General features: G+C 38.3%; 1 protein-coding gene across 1 annotated transcript in view; it reads right to left on the reverse strand.

Moving 5' to 3' along the window:
• The window catches only part of DOCK8 (dedicator of cytokinesis 8), a 324,685-nt gene that overhangs the window by 106,490 nt on the left and 203,061 nt on the right, over window positions 1-15,134 (reverse strand). Inside the window, 2 exon segments of the mRNA XM_074280659.1 lie at window positions 3,176-3,271; window positions 12,367-12,462. Coding sequence (XP_074136760.1) covers window positions 3,176-3,271; window positions 12,367-12,462 — 192 coding nt within the window.

The following is a 15,134-nucleotide window of genomic DNA, read 5'->3' on the forward strand; positions in this document are numbered from 1 at the left end:
TACAGGATTAGAAGTATGAACAGTCACTATAGGAGATGATAAGGATAGGAGAAAGCTATAAATTACAAAATGGAAACAGGTAAATAGGGCTTGGATACACCATAACTGGGTTTCCACAAATACCTGGTATCCAACATTTGCTTCAACTACACTTCATATCCAACTCTTGATCAAGCAAATCCTCTTGGACTCAATAGCTGGCATCTGTGTAGTTCTTCAAGATTTGTAAAACATTTTACATGTGGTATCTTATTTGATTATTCTCAATCATATCTATACCTTCATTTGATTTTCACAACAATCTTGCAATGAGCAAGTTACTATTATCTCCATTTTGTAGATAAGAAAACAGAGAGGCTAAGGCATTCACTAAGGATCACAGAACTAATACATATCTGAAGTAGAATGACAAGCTAAATCTTTTTTTTTTTCTTTCTTTCTGGGCAAGTCACTAAACCTTTGTTTTCTTCATTTTCCTCATATTAAATGGGGATTATAACAACACCTATTTCAAAAGGTGAAAGTATCAAATGATCTTCAACACAAATGATCAAATGTAAATATTTGTGAAGTGCCTAGCACAATAATTTGCTATTGAGTTGTTTTGAATCATGTTTCTCCATGACCTCATTTGGAGTTTTCTTGGCAGAGATACTGCAGTGATTTCCCATTTTCTTCTCCAGCTCATTTTACAGATGAGGAACTGAGGCAAATAGAGTTAAGTGACTTGTCCAGGGCCACACAGATAGTAATATGTCTGAGGCTGGATTTGAACTAGGTCTTCCTGCCTCCAGATTGGGTTCTTTGTTCACCCCACCATCTTGATACCCATCATTGGCACTTGATAAGTGCTTCTTCCTTCCCCTCCCACTCTTCACTTTCTTCTCCAATTTTAACACTTCATGGAACTTCTTGATCGCTCCTAAACACAATATGATGCACTCTAGGTCTGGGGGCTCTTAATTTGGTATCATCTTGTGTATAAACTTCAGGGGCCCATGAACTGGGTGAGAAAAAAATTACATACTTATTTTCAATAACCTTTAATGAAATTTAGCACTTCCTAAGATTTAAAAAAAAATCTTCCTAGGAAGGGGAGAATAGGTATCATTAGATTGACAGAAGGGCCATGACATTAAAGAGTGAGGGAGGATGATGACCTCAGAGACTATCTAGTTCAACTTACTCATTTTACTCTTATGGAAACTGAAGTCCATAAAATAAAGACTTGATTAAGGACACTAAAGTGGTAAGTGATAGAGGAAAGATTTGCTTCTAAATCTACATCTCTAGGGTCAAGATCAGAGGGAAAACACAGAGAAAGAAGCTGTGGGGAGGTTCAGTGGTCACTATCAATTTCACAGTGTTCTGTAATAGTGTAAAGGTCCAGAGAGGAACCTCACATAGTCCAACAAGGAAGTAAAAAGGCCTCAGTGCCTAAGGCAGTGATCTCTGTAGCTAGCAGGGACTGCCTGATGAGAGGGAACTCTAGTGGCATTGAGAATGCATCATCTACGGGAAACATCTCCTTCTCTTATTGGCTGTGCTTGTGACCTCATAAACCCAATATAAATAGTGGGGACCAGAAAGTAGGAGAAGTACACAGGAGTGCTGAGAGCAGGATGTGAGAGGGTGGAATAAAGACTGAACTCGTAAGCAGCGTTGTCCCCGTGCTCTGTTGAACAAGAACCACTGCTCGATGAGGCAGTGGCTGGAGAGGTCTGATGGCCTAGGATTAGGTAAAACTGGCAATCAGTAACCTCTGAGGGGAAGGTTACAATATAGTTTAGCTATTCTCCAACCTGCCCATCTCCTGTTTGAGTGGGAAGCACCTATTTTGTTTATCAATACTTTGTTAGGGTTCTATGAACTACTATAAGCATATCATCTGAATCACTGTTTTTATCACTTATCTGTTTCATGCTTCATTTTTGTTTTTCCCCCTTTACCCATTTAGATTATAAGCCTTTGTATAGCAAGAATACATGTGTTTCATAGTTCCTTTAATCCTTTAATTAACTCAGTGAATAAAGCACTGCGCCAGAAATCAGAAAAACACAAACTGAAATCTGGCCTCAGACACTTAATAACTGTATGATCCTGAACAAGTCACTTAACCCTGTTTGCTTCAGTTTCCTCATCTGTAAAATGAGCTGGAGAAGGAAATGGCAAACCACTCTAGTATCTTTACTAAACAAACCCCAAATAGGGTCATGAAGCGTTGGACTGAAAAATGACTCAACAGCAAGTTGAATAAATAAATGTTGTATAAATATTGGGAAAAAATGAATGACATGATCCAGTAATTTAATACATTGCAATTCTAGATAACCTCTTTCTTCATAGAGTCATCTTGATATAGTAAATTGTAGTGTTCTCTAAAGTATAATGTTCTCTGGGAGCAGGTTTCTTGGGGAACTTCTGGAGACAGCCTTAGTTTCAGTTCAGTTCAATAATCACCCCAAATGCAGTCAGAAGTTAAAGTCCAAATCCTTATTTTCTCCTTCAAAGTCTTGTCTCTTCCTGGGGCCCAGTTAGCTTTAGTAGAGGCCTATCTCTCTCCTTGGTTCCAAGAGCTCTTGGAATGAATGAATGAAAATGGAATGAATTTGACCCCGCCTCCAAGAGAGTGGGATTGTGGGCTTCTGACTTGTCCAAGAGTGGGCTTGTCCTTTAGTGGGCTTGTGAACTCCTCCTTATATATGCTCTCTAAAGGTGTGAAGTCTAATGTGTGAATTAATGTGTGAACTCCTTTAAAGGTGTGAAATAAGTACATAAGCACTAGTACCTTATTTCTAGTTCTGGCCCATAATATTAAATAATATGCAAGACTTCAGGTCAGGAAGACTTGATCCTGAATCTTGCCTCAGACACTTAGTAGCTTTTGTGACCTAGTTTAAATCTTTGGGAGAGATTCAGTTTCCTCATCTGTAAAATGAGGATGATCACATTTACCACATGGGATTAGTGTGAAATTCAAATAAGATAACAGGTCAAGTACTTTGGAAACCTTAAAATGCTATGTGAATATTAACTATTATTATTCCTAAGGGGAAAACAATGGATAAACACTAAATGGAAAAACAGACTATTTTTCTACTCAAAACATACAAGTTTTTCATTAAAATTTTTCATTCTCTAATAATAGTTATTTTCAAAGAATAACTGATCTTACCAGAAGTTCAAAGAAGAACCAGGCATATTTAAAGACTGTTTCTCTCACCATTCCAGTGCTGACCACCATCTGCAATGCCAGTTCTTCATGGAATTGCTGAATCCAAAAGCAAAAAGGGGAGATAAGAATTGTAATCAACTCTTTGGCCTGCCTAAATAGACTCTGGAGAGTTTAGTTTGGGATCCTAAGTCATGTAGTGAGTGCTGCTTCCTTTCTCAGAGTTTGGGGACATTGGGGGATTGTAAAGAGCCCTGAGAGTCAAGAGACCTGGATTCAAATCTGAAGAGTTACTTACTTAGTAACTATGTGACTGACCTCAGGCAAATCCATCCATCTCCCTGCACCTCAATGTCTTCATCTATAAAATGAAGACTACACAATATTTAAATCTCTTCTATATTTCAATCTATAATTCTATCAGGATACCTGAGTTTGAGTCCCATTTCTACCATTCCTTGGCTACGTAATTTAAAAATTTTTTTTTGAATTTTAAAGCCATTAGTTTACGCCTTTGTGAAATGAAAAGGCTGGACTAGATCAGGGAATCCTAACTCAGGGTTCATGAACTTATTTTTTAATTAATAACCATTTTAATATAATTTTTGGTAGTGTATCTTATGCATTTAAAAACATTATTCTGAGGGGCTTCACTGGAATACTATGTCACATGCATGCCACACGAAATGATCTCTACAATCTTTTCTGGTTCTAAAATTCTATAATTCTAAGATTCTAAAATGACCCAAAGGGAAAGACCTATGTGAATAAAGTGAATTGTTCTACATGTAAATGGTACATCTGGATGAAAGATATGGTGGTATAGCCTTGAATACATAACCTTGGAGTCAGAATTAGGGTTTCTGAAAGACTTCTAAGATTTGGAAACCTTGGTTTTGAATGAGATGAGGTGAGATCTTTCAAGACAGTTGAGAAAATCGAGTAAGGCTTCATCTACTTCAGAGTTTGAGTAGGCCTGAAGGACTTTGAGCATTGATTAAAGGGCATAATTGAGTCTCCTTCCTGCTATCCTCCCATGACATAATCTCCTCCCTATTTCAGTCAAATATGGGCAACTATCTACTTATTGGCCAAGTTCAATTTCGTAGGTAGATCTTGAGTTTAGAATGTAAGGCTGTCAGCCAATGAGGATGAGGGTCAGTGGTGGGAGGGGGTGTTTTGCGTTAGGGATTAAAGGGGCTGATCCTGCCCACTGGAAGCGCATCCTCTCTTTGATTGTCTGCTCCAAGGGTGGGTGGGACGCCCTTCTTATGAGAATGTACAATAAACTTCGCTTTACTCTAGAGCTCTCTCCAGCTTTTTTTTATTAAATGGTGACCCCTCACCATTTCCGTACCACACAGTTTGAAGCCTCCCTCCTTAGATTTCATGTCATAATGAAGAAGGGACCCTGAAACTCTAAAAATCCTTGAAGGAGAAAATCTCCTTCAATCCTGCCTCAGTGAGAGACCATCCCAGGGAAGCAGATAAAGTAGATGGGGTTGGTTCAGTCCAGAGATAAAGAATTACAACCCTATTCAAATGAAGATCTTCTATTCAATTCAACTCAAGTTGCATTCAGCCCCATCAAGAGCAACCCCCAGCTTGTAGCCAAGGCTTATAAAAGAGCCAAACTAAAGTCCTCTCTTTGCAAAGGTTCTAAACATCCCAGCTATTCCATGCTATGCTATGCCAAGGAGCTTCTGTACACTGGAATATTCTTTTCCAGTGCCATCCTCTCTTTACCCTCACCTATTTCCCTAACCAGACTTCATGCCTCTCTGTCAGGATTTCTAACCTTACTTCCCAATTCTTATAATAAACCTCTTTTATCAATCTAGGTTTTCCAGTCTGTAAATTCCTTTACAAAGAATATCTGCTCCAGCAGAAGGGAGTCCCCCAAACTCCCTACCCTTGCACTGAATCTCAAGGGGTTGCAGGGGAGCCAAACTTCTCCATTTGATTCCCTGAACCCCAAACCTCCCACTAGACCTTATCATTTAATTCCCTGACCACCAGAAACCCTAATCTCATTTTGGTTCCCTAAATCTAGACCTTATCAATAATTTATTTCTCCTTGTTGTAGGTCATCTCTTTACCCAATTTCTCAACTATCTCATTTCTCACCAGCTGCACTCATTTTGGATTTGTCTTCTCTGCCAAAAATCCAGCCCTATTCAACTTTCTTTTTGTATTATTACCTTCCCCAATTAGATGGTAAGCTCCTATAGGGCAAAGAATATCTTTCTTTCTAATATCTTCAGCGCTTAGCATAGTACCTGGCAAATAGTAGGCAATTAATAAGTATACACTGACTAACTGTTTATTGACTATTATCAAATCAAGGGAGTTGATAAGTAAGAGAGTAGGGAAGGGATAAGACCTCAAATGTGCATCACTCAATTTAGCTGTGTCACATCAATCTCAGTGGTTTTTCCAAAACAAAGTCTTGTGGAGAAATACAAGGTTATCACTAGAATTTTTTTCTCCCAAATAGCAAAAGCAACTAGGACAATATGTGGGTAACTGAATTAGGAGAGGGACAATTGAGTCTTTGTTCCTACAGGAACTTGGGTAAAGAGTGGGGGTTCATGAATATTGATGGTGGCAGCTATACTGTATGGTAATTTGGACTGGTGGAGATCTTGAAATGAGGTTCAAAGATGGTAGTTGCAATAAGAAATGTTCTGGACCACCATGTAATTGCCTTGGGGCACCTTATCCTAGTTATGGTTCTGGGGAAATTTTCCAAAATGACACTTAAAGGTACTCTGTGGATTTAATTTACCTGTAGTATCCCTGCTTTTACTCTGGCAAAAAGTTTGTTAAAAGAAAAAAGGCACTCAATCATCACCAAAGCCTATGACAGTGGCAATCCTTAACAAGGAAATAAAACCCAAAGCTTTAAATACACTAGCTGAAAATTAGGTCAAGTCAACTGCTAGATTGTTATGGGGAAAAGTGATTAAAAAAGGATAAGCAGTTTCTTAAAACCCTTTATTTTATTTACAGGCACATATGAATGCCATTACTTCAAGGGTTATCTAAAAAAGTGGGGGAACATAGAACTATTAAATTCTTAGTAAAAGAAAAAGCATATCTGAGGAAGCTTCACATATGGTGATCATAACACTAAATATAAAGTCTATGTGGCTTAAATTCTGCTTCCTTGACCCTCCCCCCTTGCCAAAATAATACCTCCTAGTAAGTTCCAGTGACATAAGTATGCATGACTCTGAGTTTAAAAGAAATTAGGCCTTGCTTGAAAGCTATCAGGATGCAGACAATTGTGAAGCAATAAACTCCCTAAATACAACTTTACTATTTCACAGGGGCCTATATTTAATCACAGAATCATAGAATACTGGAGCAAGAAGAGATCTTGGAAATCACCTAATTAGGTTTATTTTAACTAAGTCTGTGAAGTATAAAAAAAAAAAATTAATCTGTTCAATATAACTGGTTTCCATTGTATTCATATCTATTTTATTCACCTAAAAACATAATTCTGAGGAGTTTATTATAAACCTCTTCAGAATGTCAAAAGGATCCATGACACAAGAAAAGATTAAGAACCTCTGATCAAATCCAACTCTTTCATTTTAGAGATAAGAAAATTGAGGTCAGAAATATTAAGATTTATCTAAGGTTACCCAGCTGACTAGTGATGACTAGTACTCAAGCTCCTAACTCTCAAGTTAGGGTTTTATGGTGCATTGCTTCTTCTTTTTTAAGAAAAAAATGTATTTAAAAATTTTTATAATAGCTTTTTATTTTTCAAAATACATGCAAACATAGTTTTCAACAATGCTGCATAGCTTCTTTTAAGGGGAATTGGTTGATATATCATCCACATTGTGTTTCAATGTTCCCTGTTCCTGCCCTTGGCCAGTGTTCCTTGTTCTAGACTTCTCCCCATCCCAACAAAATTGACTCATTCTGAGTCCCATTCTGCTTTCAGTTGCTAAATCTTGTCACTTTCTTCTATGTAGAAAATCTCTCATGTCCTTTCCTTTTTTCTCTAGATATATAGCCAACATATAAGTTTAGGCTATCCATTACTTCTTGCCTGGAGTCTCCCAATTGGGCTCACAACTGTCCATTTCTATTTAGCCTTGATGTGGCTACCAAAAAGCACAAGTCTGACTATATCATTCATTTCCCAGCACAGAAATCTTATTGCTTCTTGGATAAAAGATTAAGGTTCCCCACTTGGCATTTGAAGTCCCTCATAATCTGGCCCTGACCTATTTTTCCAGAGTAATGGCATGCTACTCTATATTCTTTCTTCTGGTCAAACTGACCTCCATATCATTCCCATCTTCCAGACCTGTAATTCATTGCTTCACTTCTTGCTCTCTTCCTGTTCTTCAACATATGACATTCCATCTCTCTTCTGAATAATTTTGTCTAGGTTAACCTTTCTACTTACTAAATGTTGGTTGATTGATTGAAATGTGCGCCCTTCTCCCTTCTGTCTTTTAGAACCCCTAAGTTCTATGGCTAAGGCAAGCCTTTCCTAAGTCACTTAGAGGTTGGGGTTCTTTTCCCTCCTCAAATGATAATGGATATATATCTATCTGTTGACGTATTATATGGAGACAAACAGAATTGGAGTCAGGAAGGCTTGAATTAAAATAGGGCCTTGGACACCTAAGCTGTAAATGATTCTGGATAAGTTATTTAACTTTAATTTATCTAAGTTTTCTTAATTATGAAATGAGAATAGTAATAGCACTTACTTCCCAGGTTGAGTACTCAAGAGTAGTGCCTGTTCTTAATAAATAAATGTGCTTAATAAATGTTTGTTTCCTTACTATATCTCCATTAGAAATTAGTTCCCTGAGGGTCATTTCATCTCCATGGCCTACTCTAGAGTCTTGGACATACTGGATGCTTAATAATTGCTTGTTGGATTCAATTAATAATCTGATAAAATCACTGCTATATAGTAGGTGGCTTCCCTTTTAGATTCTTCCTATGTAGCTAATTGTATTTTGTTAGGGGCCTTGTGGAGAAAATGTCTTAATTTCAAACTGATTCTAATGACAAATTCCAGATAGTTTGACAGAGAAGGAAATTTTGGACAGGAATGTTTTTTTTGGTATCCTTTTGATCACAGTAGGGCAAAATGAGAAACCCCTTAGGCCTTGCTTGTCCTGAGTTTGAGCAGGAACAGCCCTGGAAGGAGGGACTGTCTACAGGGGACGAGCTGCCCCCCCCCCAATGTCCTGCTTCCAGTAGGAGTTTGGGGCTTGGTCAAGCTCCTCCTTGCTCCACCACAACATCAACATTGGAACCCTGGCTATCCCCGGATGTGGCCGGTAGGACCATTGAATTTCTTTTTGCTATGGGAGGGGCTTCTCCACTCTGGTCTCACTCTCTCTCCCCACCATAGAGGGGGTTTGCAGGGGAACTGAAGGTCTTGAGACCTCTCCTCTGCCTCGCCAGACCTGTCATTTAAATGCTTGTTTGTTATTTTCTCCTATCCTGCTCCCTTATTGGGACGTGACTTAATGGTGAAATTGGGGACCCAATTTTCTCTTCTCAGATCTCCAGATGAACTTTTTGTACTGCTCCCAAAGCTCTCCCGTATTTCCTCTGAAATCTGGGAGAAGATAGATTTCTCTGTTCCAGCCTCAGTCAAGATTGGGAGATTTTTAAAGTACAGACTTTTAGTTACAGGATTAAGAGATTTGGAGCTGCTTAACTGCAGGTTTATCTTGATTTGCAGTCCTGAAAGGCAGGGCAATGCCCTGGGCGACCCCAGACTGGTTGTCTACTTCTGAAAGAAACTGGACTCCACTTTCCTAGGATGGACCTCTTGCCTTAGAGCAGGGGCTTCCACAGCTCTTTTAATTGAAGAGGCCTCAAAACAAAACAAAACAAAAAATGGCTTGGGACAGCCATTAGAGGTTTTAACTCCGCACAGAGTTCAGAGTATTTTAGAAACCAAAGGGCATCACTGGCTTGCTGGTGGTAGGCTTACTAGGTTTCAGGCTCTGCTGCTAGATATCTCCGGGCATGCCACACTCTTAGCCCTGCCACCCTGCTGCTCCCTGACACCACCCAGTCTGGAGAAATTATCCATAATTGTGAAGAAGCTTTAGATTCTGTCCACTCCAGCTGCCCTGACTTAAGGGAACTTCCTTTTGACAGCTCAGATGGGGGGTGGTTTACAGATGGGTCAAGCTTTCTTGAAACCAGGGAAAGAAAGGTGAGTCATTCTGTGGTGACTCTCAATGGTATCCTAGAAGCTAAGCCACTGCCCCCTGGAACTTCTGCCCAGAAAGCTGAACTCATTGCCCTAACTAGAATTTTGGAACTGGGGAAGAGAATGAGAGTGAACATCTAAACAGACTCTAGATATGCTTTTCATATGCTCACAGGGCTTTATGGAAAGAGAGGGATCTTTTGATAATAAAAAATTCTCCCATTAAACAAGTAGAACAAATTCTACAGCTATTGCAAGTTGTCCATGATCCAGGGAGGTTTCAGTCATATTTTGTAAAGGACACCGGAAGGGAGATTCACTTCAGGCCAAGGGAAATAGGTTTGCTAAAGCTGCTGCCCATTTACCCCTGACCATGGCACCTTTAATTCCCCAGCAACCTGATTCTTATGCCCCTTCTTATAGTTCACAGGGAAAAAATCCTTACAGAAGGGGATAATTCTTTTCTCCTTTTGGCTGGTTTCAAACACTCTCAAACCAACTCTTACCTCCCCCCTCCTAAAACCTGTTCAGAGAAGGGGCACATACTCAGGGGAAGACTGGCAAATAGACTTTGCATAAATGCTCCTTGCAGGGGATTTCAAACTGTTTTTGGTTTTGTCAATACCTTTACTAACTGGGTAGAAGTTTTTCCTTGCAGGACTGAGAAGGCTCTGAAAACATTACTTCTCAGGTATTTCAAGGTACTCCTGTGAATACTTTGGAGGAAGAAGGGTGAATTTGTCTGGGTCCTTCTTTCTCTCACTCTTTTGCCTCACTTTTTCTCACGCCAAGGATGAGAACTTTTGCTTCTAGCATTTTTTCTCCTATTTTTCTTGATTGTCATTTTATGGCCCCTGCTAACAGTTAACTGTTTCTTAGTTTTTCAGCTAGGGAGCTCTATGGACAGTGGGGGTGTTCAGGATTGTTGGGTGGGCCATCAGCGTCCTGAAGGCACCCCACAGATGGGACCTGATGCATTTTTTGCAAAGTCCCCATTCCCAAATATTGCCATCTCCACTCTGGATGGCACCCTGCTTTTTAATTTGCTCCTGAGAGTTGTTTCCTTTAGGCTTCAAGCTACGAATTTTCAACTGCTCTTTCAGCCTGGAGATCATGAGATGACTGACTGGGACATGCAACATCCCTTAGATGCTGCTGCTGCTGTTTTCAGATCTCACACTTCCCCTCCTGGCCTAAACCTCCAGTGAACTTAGTATAGCTCTACAACCCTTGTCAGCTTGAAGCAGCTACTGAAGATAAGACCTTTGCCCCTTTACCCTAAATGAATTTGAGGGACTGTTTGAGGAGGGAAATGATGGCGTGAACTCTGAAACTGTCCAAATTTTCCTCTTGAAAAGGCCCAAGGAGTGATGGCATAAACTGAGATCTTTTGGGGAGACTCTCAAACCTTGGAAAAGCATACCTTTCCCAGACAAGCCCTTCCCAAGTTAAGTGGTTTCATTCAACTGAAGATCTTGGTCAATCACCCTCCCCCCATTGACATAAACTGAAATCTTTTGGGGGGTCCAGAAACTGTACTCTCTTTGGGGAGTTTCCCAGACTCTGGGAACTTCAAACTCCCAGTTAAGTGATTTTATTCAATTGGAGATCTCTGTCTGATGAGCCTCTATTGATTAGACCAGACAGCTCCCAGTCCTAGGCCAACATTTATCCATATAACTAGTGGTCTGTTAACCCACCTTTGCCAAATTCCTAATGAGGAGTTTTGCCTGCTAAGAAAGCTTCCTTCCTAGTGAACAATAAAATTCCTCTTCTGCCATACAGATTTCAGGTTTGTGAATTCTTTCTCATTGGACTGCACCGATCAGAGGGGATTCCCCACCCCACTTCTTCTACCTCTTCACTACCACTAACCTCATCATTCGCACCTCATCAGTTGGATTCAATTAGTAATCTGATAAAAGTACTGCTATATAGTAGATGGCCTCACTTGAGATCTTCCTATGTAAGTAATTGCATTTTGTCAAGGGCCTTGTGGAGAAAATATCTTAATCTTAAATTGATTCTAATGACAGAAATTCCAGATAGTTTGACAGAGAAGGGAATTTTGGACAGGAAAGCTTTTTGGTATCCTTTTGATAAGCCATGATTGTATCCATGCTATTAATTAGAAAGAGACAGATTGGTAAACATAATTGCAGGCTGGGAAGAAAGTGATAATTGTCTAAGAGAATAGACTTTGAGATTTTGAATTGGAAGTAAACTCAAAGATTGCACAGTCCATTTTTGAATTTTATGAAGAGGGAAACTGAGGTCCAGAATTATGTTGGCTGGATCCACCCTATTCTTTTACTATTCCAGATACACAATTACTGTTCTGCATCAATAATAATAATGATAATGATAATAACTGTACTGGATTGACTAATTGAAAAGAAAAGTCTGTTAAAGTTAGATTTTTGGATGGGATCTAAGAAGTAATCCTGTCCAACCTCCTCTTTTTACAGAGAAGCAAAAGAAGCCTTATCTCCCACCTACATAGGTGAGGTGAGTTGTTTGAGGGTCATACATCCTAGAATTCAAGTACAGACAGACTCCAAACGCAGAACACTTTTCCCTTTACCACTCTGTCTTATTATCATATAGATGATTTCCAGATATGAGGAAGGAATAAAGATCTGTGTGTGTGTGTGTGTGTGTGTGTGTGAGAGAGAGAGAGAGAGAGAGAGAGACAGAGAGAGAAAAGGGAGAAAGAAAGAGAAAAGATATTTTTACATTTTTTACATATATAAATATAAATGTGTGCATATATATGTATATGTATATACACATACACATATATACATATACATGCATACATACATACAAAAAAAGAGAGAACAAAAGAGAAATAAGAGGGAGAAAAGAGGGAGAAGATATACATACATACACACATATACAGAGAGAGAGAGATCAATTACTCTTTTAATAGTTAGGCGTGTTCTTTCTTTCCTGTCATTATTCTGAAGTGATACGTTACCTTTTTGCTGGCTGGCCTTGGAACTGTAGTGGAAGTTGGTGTGTCATTGTTCCCTTGGCTATAATAAGACATCCGGTTGTAGACCCGATCGGAAGCCTATGGATACATAACCAAAAGTTGGATTATATGTTATTATATATATTATAAATATATATTATTATTATTATTATATTATTATATACCTTCTAGTAAAAATGGACCATTGGATTAAAAAAAAAATCCATCAACCCCAAAACAAAAAAGCTTCAGAATTTATTTTTAAATAAATCTATTTGATGTAGAACTATATCATCTTTAAAGTTTCTGATAGTATTATAATCTATAAGTTTATGAATTTAGGTACCCAGTGATTAATGAAACTATGTTGAACTACTGCCCCTCTGTGGCTTTTTTAGGTACTGTTTAATTTGCTAAACCAAATGATATTTCAATTGACAAAATCATTAGTCTACTTCTAGAGGGAAGATGAATTCAGGAGAGGATTGAGCTTAGACAGAGTTTGAATGTCTTTGTTTTTTGTAATGAAAAAAAACCTCACATACACTTAAGGAAGGGAGATAGGACACATACAGAGAAAAGTATTAAAGATAGTATTGAAAGTATACAGATAGGGCATAATAAGAACATAGGAGTTAAAAGTCATCTAGAAAAATTTGAAGAAAAAATATTTTCATGGAGGTGGATGGGGAGGAGAATGGGAAGGATTCAAAGGAGTGGAATACAAGAGTGGAGCCTTGAAGATAGGTTTATCTAGTTTATCTATCTGCCACTGGATCAGAATGGCTCCACTTTGTATAGCTTTGTATAACTCTACTTCACTTAAATTCAATCCATTTGCATGTCATGGCATCACCTTCCTGATGTCATAATTCTCTTCACAAATGAAAGAAAAATAACAGCAGTCCTACCTCTGACACAGGTCTGCTCTGTGCCATTGGACAAATTACCCAAGTTAATAGTGCCCCCAAGCAATTCTCTTATATTGGAAATGGCAGAGCAGTTGCTAATCTGCATTAATGGTAAAAGTTCCATTGGTGGAAGTTCTCTATATCAATGAAATAATATTACTGATGATAACTAGTATTTATAATGCATGTTAAGGTCTACAAAGTGCTTTACAAATATCACATTTGATCCAATTTACAGTTGGGAAAAATGAGGTAAATGTTAAAAAAAAAGTACTATATTTAAATTTTATTATCTTAGAAAAATATATTTTGTTAAGTAACATGAAAACAAGAGTCTCAAATATCAAAGATAATAATATTTTATGTCCCACTACAGAAAAAATTCTTTAAAATATTTTGCCATGTCTAATGTTAGGAGAGATTTGCTTGGGAGCACTATTAAATTAGGTATTTTGACAACTTTGTTTCAATATAATTGATTTTTTGTAATCCAAAAATTTTATTTTGTCTCTTTGATAACATTGTTCTGCCAAAGTGAGCCTTAAAAATCCTTGGGCCTTCAACCCAAGGGAATGGCATTGATTTTAGTTTTGCTGGTAGTGAAGATGACCATGGAAAGTATCTATTGCCAATTGCATTCTAATTAGTTGGTCATGACCAGTAAACTGAAACTACAGAACTGGGGATTAGGGTGATGGGCATCGAGGATAGCAGCACCACCAAGAATAATTAATCCATTTTCAATCAAGTGCCATCAAGGAGGGATTCCATGAGTAGAAGCCAATATACCCTCTACTTGCTTTCCAGATAACCTTAGCACATCCTAGCATGTATCTACCAGGTCATCTAGGCAATCCCAAACTAGATGTATGTATTTTCTTATTAGACTATATTTACCTCCTAAAACTACAGGATAAGTAAAAAATCATGGCTATAATCTACATAGTTTTTGTTATCATTAATGTCATCAAATAGGTCATCTGAGGAAAATAAAACTTCCAAAGAGCTAATGACAGGCAGAATGACATAATGAATGGAAAGTCAGCCTTGGGAGTTGGGATGACATGACCTGATAGATAACTGACCATTCTTCCTTCCTGGTACTGCTATTAATTTCTGACTATTAAACTATGAATATAAAAAGCAGTTGATGGAAAAATGTTGTACAATTATGGTTATTTCTTTTTAAAGAATGATATTCTTTTCACTAAAACTACAATATATAATAATCGCATGAAGAAACAGTCTCTAAATTTTATTCAGTTTGGCAGACCTGGAACCCCCAGGATTGTTCATTCACTTTAAGAACTAATGCAGAAGCTCAGTTTACTATTTCTTTTTATTGTTTTCCTCTTGGTTGGTACAGGTTTGAAAAGTTGACTTCACAAGTGCAAGATGGGAAGATCATGGTCAGCCATTATCTTGAATGGGATCCCAGGTGAAGATTTCTGTAGGAATCTAGGCCTAAATTTCAGAAAGTCATGTGATCCCTATTCTCAGAGGGCTCTAGGGCAGAAAAGGTGAAACCCTAAATCTAAGCGTCAGGAAGTCACTTAACCCCCAGGAAGTAGACAGGTTGTTGACCATTGGTCAATGGTTACTTCCTTTTCAGTCCATCCAGTGAATTTAAAAATCAACAAGAAGGGGGATGGTATCCATATCTTTTCTGCTATATAACCCATTCTCTGTTTCTGCCATGTGCCACATACCATAATGAACTGTCCATTTGATGTGCTTGGACTGCTTCTTACAAGGACTGAATAAATGCTTTCAAATTTGTATCAAGAGATACCTCCCAATAATCAATTTGGGTAAGGAGGTGGTCAGCCAGCTGTACTTTGCTCTAATTAGACCGGAACC

Source organism: Sminthopsis crassicaudata, chromosome 1 (genome assembly GCF_048593235.1).
Source record: "Sminthopsis crassicaudata isolate SCR6 chromosome 1, ASM4859323v1, whole genome shotgun sequence".
Classification (NCBI taxonomy): domain Eukaryota; kingdom Metazoa; phylum Chordata; class Mammalia; order Dasyuromorphia; family Dasyuridae; genus Sminthopsis; species Sminthopsis crassicaudata.